Genomic DNA, 17,060 nt, shown 5'->3' with positions numbered 1-17,060 from the left:
TTATGACACTCATTGGCTAATCTACTTCCTTCTGCTGTTGGGTAGAAGAGGGGAGCAAAATCATCATCCTCCAGACAAGCTGCTATGGGTGGCCAATGCAAGGAGAAAGGAAACTGCAAGTTGTTCACCTGCCTTTCTTCCTTCCACAAACTGTCTCTGTGCCCAACAAATCTAGTGAATAAAAAGGCATGGCTAGAATGTGTGTGTGTGTGGGGAGGGGGTGGTGGGAATCAGGGGACAGCTGCTGCAGGTGATGCATTATCCCTCCAGCACAGACTGGAATCTACAAAAATAAATGTGCCTAGTTAATGCTGTTTAAATAGCCTGAACTAATGTTTTGTGAGGCCCGTGGGGGGTGTCAGAGCACAGGACTGGCTGGCAGCCAGTAGGACAAGAAAGCAGGTGGCATTGCACTCCTCTTCTCATCAAACATCAAATCCAAGTGTGATGCCCCAGGTAAGACAACTTCATTCAGATTCATTCATCCGACAACAGGAACCAGAGCCAAAGCAAATACTGAATCATAGAAAGCAGGGCTGGGAGGGACCTGAAGAAATCATCTAGTCCAGGGGCAGATCCAAGGGGGTGCAGGGGCACAGACACACTCCTCTTTTAGTTAACCATGCTGGAAGCAGGAGCCAGGAACTTTTTCTTAAATCCCTGAAGCAAGTATGAATCCTTCCTTCTTTCCCCTCCATGCTGAGTGGCACTTCCCTTCTCGCCCCTTCCCTGCCTACCACTGCTTCTCTCTCTGGCTGTCCTGATGAAAGAGCATTGGGGGAACTCCAGAGGCATTCCTGCCTGCTGCAGCCAGGCTGCATGCAGATCTGGGCTCAGCCAGGGACAGCATCAACAAACCTTCCTGGTTTCTTGGGTGTTCACTGCCAGGTGTGAAGGAAGGGAACCCATGCACTGCTGCCACTCTCTAGCCAAGAATAGCTCCACATGCAGCCCAACTGGAGCAGGGTAGGAACAGTTTTTTAGTACTTCCCACCCCACCAGCCCTAGGTCAGTTGGGGATAGTAGCAGTAGTGGACAGGTGCGGAAGGGGAGGGAATGTTCCACTGAACATGGGGGGGAGGAAAGGAGGGAAGATTTTTACCTGCTCAAGAAACTTAAAAAGAAGTTAATTTATGCTGCGCTTGTATATATGTGTGTGGGGGGGAAGACAAGCACAGGTTGCTGCTTTTGCACCCCCACTTACAAAAAGCCTAGATCCACCCATGATCTAGTTCATCCCCCAGTCCCAAGGCAGGGTCAAAGAGATGGACTGATCTTAAATTAATTTGAAGACCACCACAGACTAAAGCAGTGGTTGGTAATATTTTCCACTGCTGGATTGAAATGACCCAGTCTGGGTCTGAGGCAGGTCAGCTGTAGGAGCCAGCCACTGCTGTTTCTCACCACTGTCCAGCCACAATATGACGTTGGCAAAGCTCCTAGCCCCCTGGCTGCAGTGCAGTGTGATGTGGGTGTAGAGGGCTGCCACTGAAAGCCATTGGAGCCCCGTGGCATCACAGGTTGGGCCCAATGGCTCTATAGGATGTAGATTGCTGACTCTGGACTAGAGGATTCATAAAGGAAATCACTGATGTCTTGACAATGATGGTCATGATGCCCCAGGATTGTCATCCTGAGAGATTTCAACACATATTTACAAGTCCCCTAACCCCCAAAATGTAGCTCCTTACTTGCTTCCCTAGGACCAGTGGTCAGTCCATACAGCTAGTCGCATTCTGGACCTGATCTGTTGCCTGGATGTCAAGATTTAAGGATTTACAACCCAGCCACTGTCTTGGATAAACCATTACCTCGTTAAAGCAGTGGTCAGATTTTTTCTCGTTCTCAGACTACAAGACAGACAGCAGATCCCAGTTTGACCTCGAAGACAGAGGGACTCCAACAAAGCCTAAAGTCCACTAAAGCAGGGGTTCCCAACCTTTTTGTGCTGAGAACTGGCAAACCGCGGACTGAAAGTGGCTGCAGACCGGCAAACTATGGACCAGCAGTGACCCGGAGCCTGCCTGCTTTCCCAGCATTCATCATAATCTTTTATCACAAAGTTCTAGATACTGTAATGGATCCAAGACTTGTGAATCTGACCCATGCCCTTACTGGACTGTGAAAGAGCCATAACCAACTAGTGGCAGTTGTAACCAAAATAATAAGCTCATCATTGAGAGAAGGGATGTTTCCTACTGCCCAGTATCAAACCTCCAATTCCTAACAAGCTTACGGAGAAGCCAGCCAAGGGCCAATTACAATCACATCCAATCATAACTAATACTTAGAATATTAGACCCAGTGCCCTCTGGATTCAGGCCACCACGTGGCAGAAAAACCATCTCTAGTGGCACTGATGGATGATCTCCTTCTATCAATATTCAGAGGAGAGACGTTCATACTCCTCATCCTGGAATTTTCTTCAGTTCTGCAGCATTCAACACTTGTAACCATGAGGTACCAATGTCTTACCAGAAAGAAGTGGCAGGCACCCCAGGTAATGCACTGAGAAGATCTGAGTACTCCCTGGAGGGGATTTGCAATGGGCGACAATTGGAAACTGCATCTTGAAACTTAAAACCCTTACTCACAAGGATATGTTCTCTCTCTGGTCCTTTTCAATATCTACATCAACCATTAGCAGAAGTGGTGAAACAGCATGGTCTCACATGCCAACAATAGCCAGTTTGCTAAGTGACTCCAATCCACCCTGTTATTCCTGCTTCTGTTACTGTTTGACTGTACCATACCAAATTGGAGTATACCCAAGCATGAAGCTGTTAGAGTTTAGGAAACTCCATGTGGTACAGAATACAGCATATGGCCTTAGCTGGACAGATTACTGCAAGTACATTAAACAGTTCCTCTGTTCCCTACACTGGTTACCAAGGACTTACTGAACTGAATTCAAAGGTCTTGACCCTTCCTTCACAGGAATGCTCTCTTGGAAGGGTCTTCCCGGGTCAAGTCCAGTTCTCTCCTCTTACAGTTAACCATGTTATACAATCTTGTACACTGATCAAGCTCCATTCTAAAACTGGTTAGCATTTTTGTCTCCACTACTGTTCCAGGATCTCACTTCTTTTATTGTTAGAAACCTTCACCTAATTTTCCAGCTAAATCTACTTATGTCCTGTTTATACTTGTTTGTTCTTGTGCCACTTTTCTTCTTTGTTTTAAATAGCTTGTCTTGCTTCCTTGTTTTTACCTCCATCATGTATTTATAGAAGGCTATTACATTCCCTCTCAGCCTTTAGTTTGCTAGGCAAGCCAAGATCTTTCAGTCTCCTATCATAAAATAGACATTTCATTCCATGATCATCCTAATAGCCCTTCTCCACACCTGTTCCAGTTTCAGTTTATCTTTCTTGAACATGTGTAAACAGAATTGTACACCATATTTCAGATGAGCTGTCAACTGCATCTTATACAATGGCATCAGTATTTCCCTGACTCTACTGGAAAGATCTCACCCAGTACAGCTTAGGCTCACATTCACCGTTTCTATGGTCTTATCACAGTCATCCAGGGATCAACTCATTCACCTGGGTTTTTCCCCTCTCTTGTTTGCAGCTAATGAGTTCCTAGCCTTTAGCAGAAATTCTTATTTTGTATTGACAGTACCCCCTAAATTTATGTTATTGGCACATTTCTTTAAGCATATTCCTGCTTTTTTGTTATTGCCACTAATTAAAATATTAAATAACATTTGTCCCTCAACTGTCCCTTGAGGAACTCCAGAGGTAACCTCCATCTAGCTTGATACTTCAGATTTCTAACAGATTTTTTTAATGTAGAAAATCTGATCAAAGATTCAAAGCTAATCAGATTCAAGTTCCTATGATGTGATTTTTTTCTTGGGTAAACCATGTTGCATTTTCATGCCATTTTCTATTTACTTTCATGTCTGTAAGCATTCTTTCATTCAAGATTTATTCTAAAGCTTCTATACTACTGAAGTCAAACTGTACTTGCCTGAATCATTTCTATATCTCTTCTTAAATATAACTACTAGGTTTGAAATTTTATAGTCTTATTGTACCAGGGCCAGATAACCTAGTTATTAGATAACCAGGGCCAGCTGGGGGCATTTTAGCAGGCTTACTGCCCTGAATCTTGGCATCTTTGAGTTGTGCTTCCCTATCATTTGTAGCAATTTATATTTCCATGCCCTCATTCCTGTTGGATCATCCAGCTTTTGTCCTTTGATTAATATAATTTATTGTCTCTGAATATTGTCAATGTGTAATACTGGGGGGGGGGTGTTGTCCTTACTGAAAACTGAGGCATTTTGGATCCCTATCCCATCTCTACCTCATCCCCACTGCTTAGCAGCCCTACTTCAGCCCGTCCTAGTTCTCTTTTTATTTACATGGCTGAAGAACCATTTTCTGTTTGTTTTAATTTTGTTTGTTAAGTCCAACCCAGCTGGTGTTTTAGCAGTTCTTGCTTTATCTCTACATTATCTGACCCTTAAGCCTCTGCTGACCAGACCCTTTTCCATTATTTGTAGGCTTTCTGCTTGCTTCTATTATACTTCCTGAGGTGAATATTCATTCAGTTAGGTCTGGAACCCTTCCTTACAATTTTTAGCTCTCACTTACAGTACTGTACAGTTTTCTGATGGTGTAAGAACCTTTGACTTATAGAAAGTCTAAGCTCTCTCCATATTCATGTCCATGAACTTCTCAGTTCAGCTGACTTCGCTAGGTAGTTTCCTTAGTTCATCAAGATGCCCTTTTGAAATTGAGAACCTCAATTATAGACCTACTTCTTTTAATTTAATTTTAACCAAATCAGCATATGCTTACTCAAGCCAAGGTTATTTTTCTACTATCAGTTCTTCTATAATATCCTCATTGCCTGTCAAAAACAACTTTAAAATAACATCACCTTTTTGGTTCAGTGACTAGTTCATAAAGAAATCTGTCAGCTATCATATCCAGAAATGACTAGGTCCTACTATTGCTAATGACATTTTTCTGCAATCTGTATCTGGAAAGTTAATGTTTCCCATAATGATACAGTGCCCAGTGGTATTTCTCTCTCTCTAACAACATTACAAAGGTCTCTATCCATATTCTAATCTGACCCTGAGGATCTATAGCAGACTTCTAGTATTACCCTAGTAGAGCTTCCTTTACCTTATTTCCCCAAATTGATTTTGACCTCAAGAGAGTCTGTTTTACCCATGCTATCTTTTCTTATTTCTTTACAGTCTATCACATCATTAATGTTTACTGCTATCTCCAGCACATTTACAAGTATTTCTGTCTTTTCCAGACGGCACATACCTTTTAATACCTGTGTCCCAGTCATGATTGCTATTCCACCCTATTTTTGTTGTCACTTGTAATGTACAATGTCGGTTCCTACACCAGCAGTTTAATTTTCTCCATTTTGTTGGTGATACTCCTCATGTACAAACATTTCAGTTGTTCTGTGCTGATCCCTTTCCTCTGCCCCCACAAATTCCCAGCCACAATAGGCAGTTTTTTTTCTATGACTCTGTTACCTGTGGCCATAAACAGATATCTCACTGGAGGCAGTCCTGATTATCTTTTTTAATGCAGAGCAAAACACAAGTGGCTCAGCCATTTACACACATTGCTCTTCCAAGCTGTATTTGCTGGCCCTCTGCTAGTAGGTGGTGAAGAAGAGCACACACAGTCCAGGAGACCTGCTGCTGGAATGATGCACAATTAATTTGAATGACCCACAGTTGATTCAGATATACACAGCATTGTTCTGAGGAATAAGTGTTAGCACATTTTATATTGTGTCTTCACAGGTACAAAGTACTTGTATGTCTTAATTTAAAGCTCTTCTTCTCATTTATGTCACCCTTAATCCCAGAAGGTGTGTTCCTCATTTATTCAGATGAAGCCCATCCATTGAGAAAAGTCCCCTTTCTAGCAATAGCTCTTAGTGGTTGAGCATACCAAAACATTCCTTAGAGCAGTGGTCTCCAAACTTTTTTGATCGTGCACCCCTATCAGTAAAAAATTTTTGAGCACGCACCCCAAATATATGTATATTTATATTCGCATACCCTTATCAGTAAAAAATGTTTGAGCACACCCCCCCAATATATGTATATTTATATAAATATAAATAGATGTTCTAATATTTTCTTCCCGCACCCCAATGGATCATCTTGCACACCACCTGGGGTGCACGCACCCCACTTTGGAGACCACTGCCTTAGAGCTCCAACCTTTGGGCCATCTGCTGATCGTCGTTCTTTCCTTCTTCTCTGGGGAGCTGAAGAATTCCACTAGATGTCACCTCAACCTCTCCTCTTTGAGCGTCTTGCCCAGCCTGGTGCACCTCTCCTTTGCTGAATCCCTGCTGGAATTCAGCCACGTTGTATGTTGTGATGAGAAGGATGAACAGTGGATCTTAAGCCATGCCCAACAGGATCCTTATCATTTTCAGGTCCATATATTGCATCTTTGTTCCTGACCAATGTCACTTCTTTGTGGTCTCTGGATCCCTCTGGTGACAGGACTATTGAGTCTTCTTAATGAGGAGTCCTTAAGCATACAGATCTGCCCATCCCTGGCATTGAATCCTGGGTCCTTTCCCTTCCATTCTTCCTTCTGTTTGCAGATCCCCACTCCCAACTGCTTCTTTTCTCTGTCACTGTCTCCTGTATTTTGTCTTTTCTCCTCCTTGGACTCCAGTTGCTGGCTATCTCGTTTATCTCTTCTTGTCTTGTGATGCTACGTGCCCTTCTCTTACTTCTTGCCATCACATCTCATGTAAATTACATGTTTCTTCTGTTTATTCTCCATTTCAGCCAACCAGTTCCTTAGGCCTTTTTTCCCCACAGTGTGTCTCCTCCGCTGCCTTATCCTTGAGGTAATGAACTTTCATGGATCGTCCTTATCTAGCAGTCTGCCCTCTGGGTCCTCTTGTTTGGGTATCTAGAGTGGCAGATCTTGAGCTGTCCATACCATCTGTCCTCTTCTCTTCTATATCATGTGTTCAATTCTTTGTCTAAGTTTCACTACGATCTCCAGGCCTCAGGTCTTTTCTTTTCCAAACTCTATCAGGTGACTCTTCTTTCACAAATGACTTCCATCAGGTACATACTCATATATAAGGTACGTCCTCTACCTCCTTCATCCAGTCCTCTCACTTATCTCCTTTGTTCTTGAGTACCCTCCACTGCCTCTTGTTTAAATTCAACAGTTAATTATCTGCCAGCAGTGATCAGTGCCAAAGAACCTACCTTCATGTCAGCTGTGAGGCATCTGTATGTACTACCTGCAACACTCAACCCTAGAAAAGACTCATAGATGCTAGGGTCAGAAGGGACCTCAATGGATCATGCAGTCTGACCCCTTGCCAGTAGCAGGAAAAATGCTGGGGTCATGTGACCCCAGCTAGGTGCTTGTCCAGTCTCTTCTTGAAGACCCCCAAAGTAGGGGAGAGCACCACCTCCCTGGGAAGCCCGTTCAAGATTCTGGCAACCCTGACCGTGAAGAAATTATTTCTGATGTCCAACTTCAATCTACTCTCCATCAGCTGATGGCCATTGTTCCTGGTTATTCCAAGGGGTGCCCTGGTAAATATGGAGCATCTCCTATTTCCTGCTGCCCGCCCCTACCCCTGGTGAATTTAAATATTGCCACAAGATCCCCCTTCAGCCTTTTCTCGTAGGGCCTTCCCTGCAGGCCTCTAACCATACAAGTGGCCCTCCTCTGGATCCTCTCAAGGTTGTCCACATCCATTTTGAATTGCAGCGCCCAGAATTGGATGCAGTACTCCAGCTGTGGCCTGACCAGTGCTGCATAGAGGGGAAGCATCACCTCCCTGGACCTGTTTGTGATGTACCTGCTAATGTGTGACAAAGTGCGATTCCTTTGTCACATTGATGACTCATGTTTACATGTTTATCTTGGAGTTGACAACGACTCCAAGATCTCTTTCCACTGCTGTGCTGTTGAGAAGGTCCTCCCCCAGCCTATAGGTTTGCTGGTGATTCCCTCTCCCCAGGTGAAGCACCTTGCACTTGTCCTTGTTGAACTGCATCCTATTGTTCTCTGCCCACTTCTCTAAACTGTCCAGGTCTGCCTGGATTTGGTTTCTTTCCATCAGTGTGTTTACTTCACCCCATAGTTTGGTGTCATCTATGAATTTGGATAGAGTGCTTTCCACGCCCTCATCCAGGTCACTGATGAAGGTATTGAACACCACCGGCGAAGATATTGAACAGCTCAGCAATGACTGAGCCTTGGGGGACCCACTGCCCACATCTTTCCAGACTCCTTAAACCACAAAATGCCACCAAGCAATGGATAGACCGGCAAACAAATTAATTTTCTCTAGAGGAACAAAGGCTTACAGTTTTCTCACTAAGGGCAAGTCCTATGCAAACTCCATTGTTTACTGTTTTTTATTTGCTGGCTCTCCTGGTCACCTTTTCTTCATATTCTCCATGGTTTGAGATTAGGGTATGTAAAAGACCACCTGAAGCTCTTGGATGGAGATCGTTGTCATCAGCTGTGCTTCTTGACAGAATAGAACTCCCTACAGTAAGAAGCTCCATGAAAGAGAAGGTAGTTTCTTGATCCAAGATGGTGGGATGAACTCCCCCAAGAACCAAGGACTGTTATAGGTCCTGCCACCACCTGCTGTGAGTGAAAACTGCTTTTTTTTTTATCTTCCTTTCACTAACATAGATACAGAGCAACATGCATGTTCATTAAGAAACAAAACTACAAAAAAAACTGCCTCCCGAACTCCTTTAAGATAACAACAACAAACAAACCCTACTAAAACAAGACATTTTATTGCACGTGCTTTTCTTTCTGGGAAGTGAATGAGAGAACAAACATGTTAGTCACGTTACTCAGTGCATCCATGGAAACTGCACAGGTACAATACTGATAAAGGTAATATCCAAGCTTGAATATAATAGCATAGAACAAGCAGTATGAGCTTATGTGGGAGCTACTTGTACTTCCACTGTTGGAGAGGAGCCTGAAGCCCCACAAGGGAGATCCTATCTATCTCTGGTCTGGGTTCTACTGAGTCAGTGGCTTGCTGGTGATGTCTTCTATTACTGATCTGCTCAGCATACTCATAGAGCAAGGGTGAGGCCTGCAGTTTTAATAGATACATGTAAAAAGCTACAGAGCTGTCAGTGATTGTTATTCCTTCTGTGTAAGTAAGTAGGAGGGGCAGAGAGCAGGAAGCCGTAGGGCTCTCTGAACTTCTGAAGACTCCTGTTGTCTCTCTTGGTTACTTCAGTTTCTCTACCCCTGTGGCACCTCTATTCTGAGCTATCCCTGCACCCTGCGACATATACTCAAAAATTTTCCTTCCTATCTCTCACCACCACCTTCTACCTGTCTTGTACCCACTTGTTGCCCACACCTTTGCTTTTTGTGTTTCTTCTTGCCATGTATCTCAGCCTCCCTGCTTCTGCATAGTGACAATAAAGGAAGTAACATAAGCTTGAATAGTTCAATAAAACTGTAAATACCTGAATCAATTCCTGGGATTGATTTTCCAGATAAAGATCTTCATTATGAGTTCACACAAATCCAAGGTTACCAGCATGACCTAAGACAGCAACTGAATAACCACTCAGAGGGAACAAGCCAGTATGAGCCAGTTCTACAGGAGCATGTGTCCTTGCAGTCTGGCACGCATTCTGCGGTGGACGGGTATGAGCAAGTCATAACATCAGTGGTATCTGGTGCCAGGCAAGACAGCTATCCAACAGCATTCAGCCCAGGGGCAGATGTCTTTCTAGGAGGAACTGCAAGTGACCATTCCCCAGAGGTGGGCCAGACACCAGGTAAGCACACCTATGCTATGCTAGAACTATCTGCGCTAGTTCTTGGGAGAAGAGATGGGAAACTAATCATCTATGGGATAAGTATATGACAGTTCACTTCATTTGAAAGATGGATCTGGAATGTTCAGTCTCTGAACTTGGGGATTAGGGGGTTCAAGCATGCTGTACGTTCTCTACATAGAATAAGTGGGCTGGAGGCATGTCTGATCAGTACCTTTACTGGTTTCTCTCCAAAAGCTCCTGTAAGCAGCACATAACTGCTTCCATGAGATTTCCCATGGGGATTTCTATGTTTCTTTTCTCCTGGGGGCTTGCTACTTTTATCTGTGTGAATTCTCAGTGTTCATTGATGACATTGAACTCCCAGGGGATTGATTTTGTTTTCTTGTAATCCATACTCTGGCAACATGTTAATCTGGCAATTTCTGAATAGGTTCCCCTGGGTTTGCCATTTCTAGACTGTGTCTTATCAAGGTGGGTTGATAAGTCCTAATACCTTAGTTCTAATTTTTGCAGGACCTGGTATATAATACTAAGGGAGAGGAGAGAGGTGAATAATAGACCACAGTATGAATATGAGCCAGCAGTGTGATGCTGTGGCCAGTAGGGTAAATAATACTCTGGCATGAACCAATCGATGCATCTCCAGCAAAGCCAAGGAGGTGATTCTTCCACTCTACTCAGCACTGGTGAGACCAGAGCTGGAGTACTGTGTCCAGTTCTGGGCACCACACTTTAACAAGGATGTGGACAAGCTTGAGAGAGTCCAAAGAAGAGCCACCCATATGATCAGAGTCTTAAAAGGCAAGGAAAGGCTGCGGGATCTGGGGCTCTTCAGCCTGAAGAAAAGAAGGATGAGGGGGGACCTGGTAGCAGCTGACTGCTACACTGAGGGAGTATATCAAGGGCTTGCTGAGCAACTGTTCATCAGGGCACCTGAGGGGAAAACTTGGAGTAAGGGCCACAAACTCCTGGAAGATCAATTCAGGCTCAACATCAGGAAAAACTTCTTCACAGTCATGGTGTCCAGACTGTGGAATAAGCTCCCTCTGGAGATGGTGCAATTGCCTACCCTGGAAATCTTCAATAGGAGACTAGACAGTCACCTTGCTGGGGTCACTGACCTCCAGTTGTCTTTCCTGCTTGGTGTGGGGGGCTGGACCCAGTGGTCTCTTCTGGCTTTACCAGCTATGAATCTATGAAGTGACTCCACTTCTATGATGTGAAGTGGATGAAAAGAACAGGTCATGGTTAAACAGTATGGGCAATATCTTTCCCTCAGGATCACCTGTACCTCCTCATTGCCTTCATTGCTGGAGGTGAGAGAGTTTACTTCCTCCTTGATGGAAATTCAAAGAGTGTTAGGGCTGAATTCTTGGGGTTAAGAGAAACAGATGTTTAGCCATTCACCCTGGGGCTGTAGAGGTATAAAAACAGCAGAGTGTAACCCCTGTTCACCAGTGCAGGACTCCTGCTTTCTACCTTACTTGCACTGGAGGAGGGAACAGATCCTTCTCCTTATTCAAGCTGTCAGAATAGGAGAGGAGAAGCAGCAGCTTTCTATGTCTAGCTGGAATATGCCCCAGTTGTGTCTTGGGAGCTGAAATGGACTCTGTTTGTATGCCTGGATTCTTACAGAAAGTACTTGCGTGTGCCTAAATTGATCTGGCCCATAATGCAAATAGAAGCATCATGCAGTTAATAGGCCACCTGAACAGATTCCTAGATTATACAGTGATAGTAGAATTTAAATGCCTCTATACATGAGAAAAGGTTTTCCCTGAAGAGTATGCTCTCCGGGGATGAATCTTGAATGTTTTTCTCTCTGCTCTTAGTGGGTGCATTGGAGCCACAAGGACAGTCTCTGCCCTTTGATGTTCAGAAGAACATTACAGAAGAGCAGGTAAAAAGTTGGTGGGTGGGGAGGGAGGAGGGCAGCCAAATGGACCCTTTAGTAAAGCCCTGTACAGAGCCTGGGTGATTTCTTCTCTTCATATGGACAACTTCCCTGAAACCCAGTCACTACCCTCTCACTCAAGAAGAGTAGGAGACTGGGCACAGCACCTCCACCCCTCTGCCCCCATCTCTCTCCTTCTAGCCAAATGTAGTACCGCCCTACCCTAGCTGTCCAGTGACCACAGGAGAGCTCTCCATCCTATGGTGTGACCGACCTGTGCTGCCTACTACCTTTCACTGCTGTTGTTCGTGGACTGTTTGGCTCTTCCCTGAACCCAGCTTTGACTCCCAACTTGACTTTCTTCCCTCAGCTGCTTCTTAGCCTGGCACTTGAGGAAGGAGCACAGGCTGCAGAATGGGAAGGTTTCAGCAGTGTAGAGGTACACTGGGTTGCGACTGATTCCTCCCATGTGGTGTAAACCCAGTCTCTCTGTGTCCAGAAGCCTTCCCTTGTTCTTGATACCACTTGAACCATGTGGAAATGAGACAGTAACTGCTGAGGAACTGGCTGGTTTCCAAAGGCTTGTGTTGCATGCTGAGGTGGGATGTGCTCTAAATCTGTGTTGATGGACTGGGACTGGTGCTGGCACCCCACAAGAATCAGTCTTTCTGATGAGCCCCCTCTCCCATTCCCTGAGATCTCTCTAGCACAAGAGAGAATCTGGGACTCAAACATATTTTGGAGGGCCTGAAAGAAAAGGGGCCCTGAGGAGCTTGGCTCTTGCTGGGAAGATGGTTGCTGCCTCTTGGAATGGCTGATCCAAAAGCAGTACTACTTCCCTTTTCTCTCCCTTATGACATCTGTGCTTTTTATCTCTGACAGCAGAGCATGTCGCATGCAAGAATCCGAACTGTCTCAGAGTGCTCGACTGTCTCTGTGGAGGATGATGCCCACCAACTCCCAGGGCAAGGGGGTGAGGGAGCCACCAAAGAGCAGTCCTCGACAGAGGCTGCAAAGCAAGAGGAGACAAAGGTGATTGAGTCATACCTGGGTTGAATCCTGTGCTGTCTCCAAACCCAGGCTGCAGGCCTGATTCCTCCCTCACAGCAGAGGGACTCCACCGGCTTCTACTGGGTCTGTCCTGATATATCCCACTGGGGGAGGGAGAGATGAGTCAGGCCCCATGTGTCCTTTTACTGGGAGGCATCAGCAGGTCTTAAGTGGCTGTATGGCTGGGAGAGCTATAGTCAGTGCACTTGGGCAGCCTGGCTTCCTCTCTGTCACTGCTGTCCCTAAAAACTGTGTCAAACCCCTGTTCTCTTCTCAATGACTTGTCAGGAAGTAGGGGCTTCTCAGCCTTTCTGCTCTCCTTTATGCCCATACAGAGTTTTAGGGATTGATTTCTTTCCTTTCCCAGCAGCGGGAAGAAGCTGAGTTTTCACGAATCCTTTCTTTCTTCTCAGAAAGCTGTGGGATGTGGGCCCAGTGAGGCTGGGTTCCACAGTTCCTTCATTCTCCAGTCCCTGCCTTTGAATTTTCAGGCTGTTGCATTTTTAATTTATCACCATTAATAAATTACTCCATTGAGGATAAAAGTCTGTGTTTCCCAGGACTCGGGCTTTGGCTGGTTCAGCTGGTTTCGATCCAAGCCCAGCAAGGACGTGGCTTCTTCCAGAGATCAATCTGAAACTGCCCCAGACTCCACTGCACTGGGGTTCCAGGTAACAAGATAAAAAGGACACTTTTCTGTTACAGAAACTGCACATGGTCTCCTCTCTCATGCTCAGTCACAAGAAGGGACTTCCTCCCATTACCTTGATCCTCTAGAGCAGTGATTCTCAACCAGTGTGCTGCAGCACCCTGCGGTACCTTAAGAGGCTTTCACGGGTGCCATGGGAGTGCCATGCAATGTTAGCATTGTTAAGTGTGCAAACGAGATGCATAAGACAAACCCAGAGATTTCAAATAGGAATCCATAATGTTAAAAACATTCTGACCTGCTGTGATCTTTTTGAGGTCTTTGCAATGGTAGGATGGCTCTATTGTTTTTCTGTAGTCAAAAAACAAGTGAAAACTAGGAGCTGCCATTTCTAAAGAGTTGTCTTGAGTCTAATGAGCAGTGCCATGACACTAATAAGAGTGTCTTGAGTCTAAAAAGTTTGAGAACCACTGCTCCAGAGCAACGGAGATATCTTGACATAACCCTGTGGGAAGTCCCAGTATTGCAGTAGCAGGTCAGAAGTGAGGAGCACAGTACTGATAGATCTGTGGGTGGCTACTCATCACTGGGAATGCAGGGGGGTGTGCTGCAGGTCAGGTTTGGGGGGCATGGTCAGAGTTGTGTCTGGGATTGTACGACTGGAATTGCTAGTTTGGGGGCTGTGGGTCAGAGCTGAGGTGCATTGGCAGAGGTCTGTATGCATGTGTGGGTGTGCAAAATTTGCACAAAGGCTGCATGACTACCTATCCTGTGGTCCCTTATTACTTACCTGGACTCTCATTTTCATAACTATGTTCCCTTTTGCAAATTTCTGCCTCATCCTGGTATGATCTGTCTCACCACCATGCTGTTCAGGCTAATCCCTTCCTATGCCAAGACTGAATAGCACAGGAATCATTGCTAGACAGAGACAGACCTTTGATGTTCTCTGTGGTAATGGGGCATGCAAGTTAGGTGATGGCAAGGAATCATATACGGAAGGAGAATTACAATGTCTGGAGAAACCACAGTGGACAGATAGTCCAGGCCTGACCAGAGGAGGGTTAAGTGAGGAGAGTTGATAGAACTGACACTGTCTTCATCCTCATCCATCATCTCAATATCTCCTTCTCCTTCTCACATCCTCTCAGCTGTTCCCAGTTTGTCAGTCTGTTTATTACATGATGCTGTATACAGGGATATACAGATATAAGTAGGGTAGAACCTGTGAGCTTGAAGTCTCAGTCTGGAAGCAATTCTTATGAATAATAATTATATATTTATAAAGCAACTTTCATGCAGAAGGCTCTCAAAGCCCCCTGGATGTTCTGTGGGGATTACTTGCCCTCTGCTGAAGTGGAAAGCAGCAGCTGTTAGCAGCAAACAGCAACGCTTGGACAGTTTTCGGGGGCTGAAGTGAAGGATAACATCCCTAATTGGAATTGCAGGAGAAACAGGAGGCAGGCAGTATGCACTCCTAACCACACCCTCCCCTGGGGATGTGTGTGTGTATATATATATATGTGTATATATATATGTATATGAACCTAGATCTGACAGTGGCCAACACCCAGCTCTTGACACAAATTCAGGAAACCTCTGAGTAGGCAGAGGTGCAGGGATCTACCTCTCCATTAAAGTCCTATCCTAAAAACTAATAGGGACTGGCTTAGGCCTTGATGCAGGATGCAGGAGGTGTTGCTCCTTCTCACTATGCAAATTGTGGCCACTTTTTAAGTAACCACAAGAAACCAAGAATACAATGCTATGTGTCAGGCAATGGGCAGCAGCTCCTGTTGTATAGCACCCCTCAGCATCACACTGGGATACTTGTTCAGTATGAATGCCAAGGGATGAGCACTAACCATTGACTTACCTCCACTACTTCCTGGAGTGGCCTCAGCCTCTTGTGGGCTTTTCCTGCTTTGCTTGGGAGATCTGCAAGGATTGCAGGGTAGATGATGTGGCTCAATACAACATTCAAGAGTTGCTAGCAGTTGGGGTTAACCTATCTCATTACAGCTGCTAAATTGTTGCTCAGTAGCACCCAGCAGTTGCCTGTCTTTGGATCTGAATATCCTGTGTCATAGGTTACTAAATATATCATGAGCCTTTAATCCCTGTTGGGGTGTTCTGGGATATATGAAAGCAGAGCACCATGAATCTGCACTGTCCATGGCCTGAACTCAGGACTAGATGCAGTTTCCTTCTCTTCATGCAGTTTCTTCCTCTTAAATTGGCATGTGCTTCCTCAGGAGCAGACTTCGCCATCCTCACCACTGTGTGCTACTCCCACTGCTGGAAAAAGCCCTTCATTGCATGCTCCTGCTAGTGGTTCTGCACCTGTCTCCAGAAGCTCAGGTAAACATAGCTGAAGCCACAGCCCCTGGCTGCCTCTTGGAAGTGGATACTTTTGTTTTTAAGGATGTTTTGGTCACACAAACGCAGAATGGCTGAAAAGTTTATAATTGTCCTCATTTCTGCAGTTAAAAATGAACCAACAGCCACAACGGGCCCCGATGGCAGAAAAATGGCAGGCTTTCCTGAAGTTGGAGGCCAGGTGAGGAGAGAAGGGTGGGCTCTGTGTGTGGATACATTACTGTTTTTTTCTATGTTGGTCCTTCTGTCTATTGTTTTGGTGGGAAGGAAACACTTCTTTACTGTTAGAACAGTGAGGCTGAGGAATAGACTTCCCAGGGAAGTTGTGGAATCTCCTTCATTGGAAGTGCTCAAGAAGAGGCTGGATAAGTATTGGTCAGGGATGATCTAGGAAAAGTATTTCTGTATTTGTGTAGGGAGTTGGACCAAATGCTCCCCAAGATCCCTTTCAACCTTATAATTCTCTGATTCTATGAGTTCTTGGAGAGGGGGAGTAAACAAGGAAGAAGTAGATTAGACAGTACCTTTCTTGTGGTTTGCTGCAGTGGGGAGCTAACTGGCTTGAGCAGCTTCTTCCTGCAATTGCCAGTGCCTGAACCTGTTAACCAAGGAAGCTCCTTTGACTTCTATACTCACCAAAGCACGTGCCACCTGTTTAGTTTCTATCTGTGTTCTGTTTCAGAATGATTCACATGACCCCTTGTCTGGCCCAGGTAGTCTTCTTCCTCCTCCAAGAGAAGGCCCAGTCCCACTGTTCAATCCAGCTCATGTTCCTCAGGTATGGATGTTTCTTTTTTTCTATCACAAGAATGGGAATCTGGGACTGGTACCACCACACAGGGACTCCTAGGATTAGGATTAACATTAGTATTAGTTGGTTGGGATCCTTTTGAGGGTAAGTCACACCTTAAGTCCCTCAAGGGAAGGGCATAGATGCCCTATATGTTTATCTCCTTCCCAGCAGAGTCCTGGAGGCAGCTACTCTGGGCATGGTGGAAAGAGAACATTTTAGTCTTGGTAGCAGGCAGACAGCCAGCTTCTGTGCCACAGCTGAAACCCACCAGGTGCTGCAGAGCATAGGAAGCTGGCTGTGGCCCCTTAGTTCTCTGTTCAGCTTCCGTTTTGATGCACATTAGAGTCAGGGACCATTTGCTTGCTGAAGACAGGTGCATCAGCCATGCCTTCCTGCCTGCTGCAGGAGGGTGGAGATGTAGCAGGTTCAGAATATTGACCCTCTAATTGCCTGAGGCACTGGATAGATCTACACT

The 17,060-nt window shown here is 45.2% G+C and overlaps 1 protein-coding gene across 9 annotated transcripts in view; it reads left to right on the top strand.

Moving 5' to 3' along the window:
* SEC16B (SEC16 homolog B, endoplasmic reticulum export factor) overlaps positions 1 to 17,060 on the top strand; it is an 86,218-nt gene that overhangs the window by 66,912 nt on the left and 2,246 nt on the right. For 6 of the 9 annotated variants that reach the window (XM_090047266.1, XM_090047267.1, XM_090047264.1 and 3 more), the window contains 7 exons: positions 9,530 to 9,817; positions 11,653 to 11,720; positions 12,597 to 12,746; positions 13,325 to 13,435; positions 15,669 to 15,774; positions 15,900 to 15,973; positions 16,475 to 16,570. In XM_090047266.1, coding sequence (XP_089903392.1) covers positions 9,530 to 9,817; positions 11,653 to 11,720; positions 12,597 to 12,746; positions 13,325 to 13,435; positions 15,669 to 15,774; positions 15,900 to 15,973; positions 16,475 to 16,570 — 893 coding nt within the window. Of the gene's footprint in view, positions 1 to 9,529; positions 9,818 to 11,652; positions 11,721 to 12,596; positions 12,747 to 13,324; positions 13,436 to 15,634; positions 15,775 to 15,899; positions 15,974 to 16,474; positions 16,571 to 17,060 lie in introns of those variants that run through there. The other 3 variants (XR_016442328.1, XM_090047270.1, XM_090047272.1) reach the window with 3 other exon arrangements.

This window comes from Crocodylus siamensis, chromosome 5, assembly GCF_052110815.1.
Source record: "Crocodylus siamensis isolate JL-2025a chromosome 5, ASM5211081v1, whole genome shotgun sequence".
In the NCBI taxonomy this organism is placed as follows: domain Eukaryota; kingdom Metazoa; phylum Chordata; order Crocodylia; family Crocodylidae; genus Crocodylus; species Crocodylus siamensis.
This window is presented reverse-complemented; position numbering and strand designations above follow the sequence as displayed.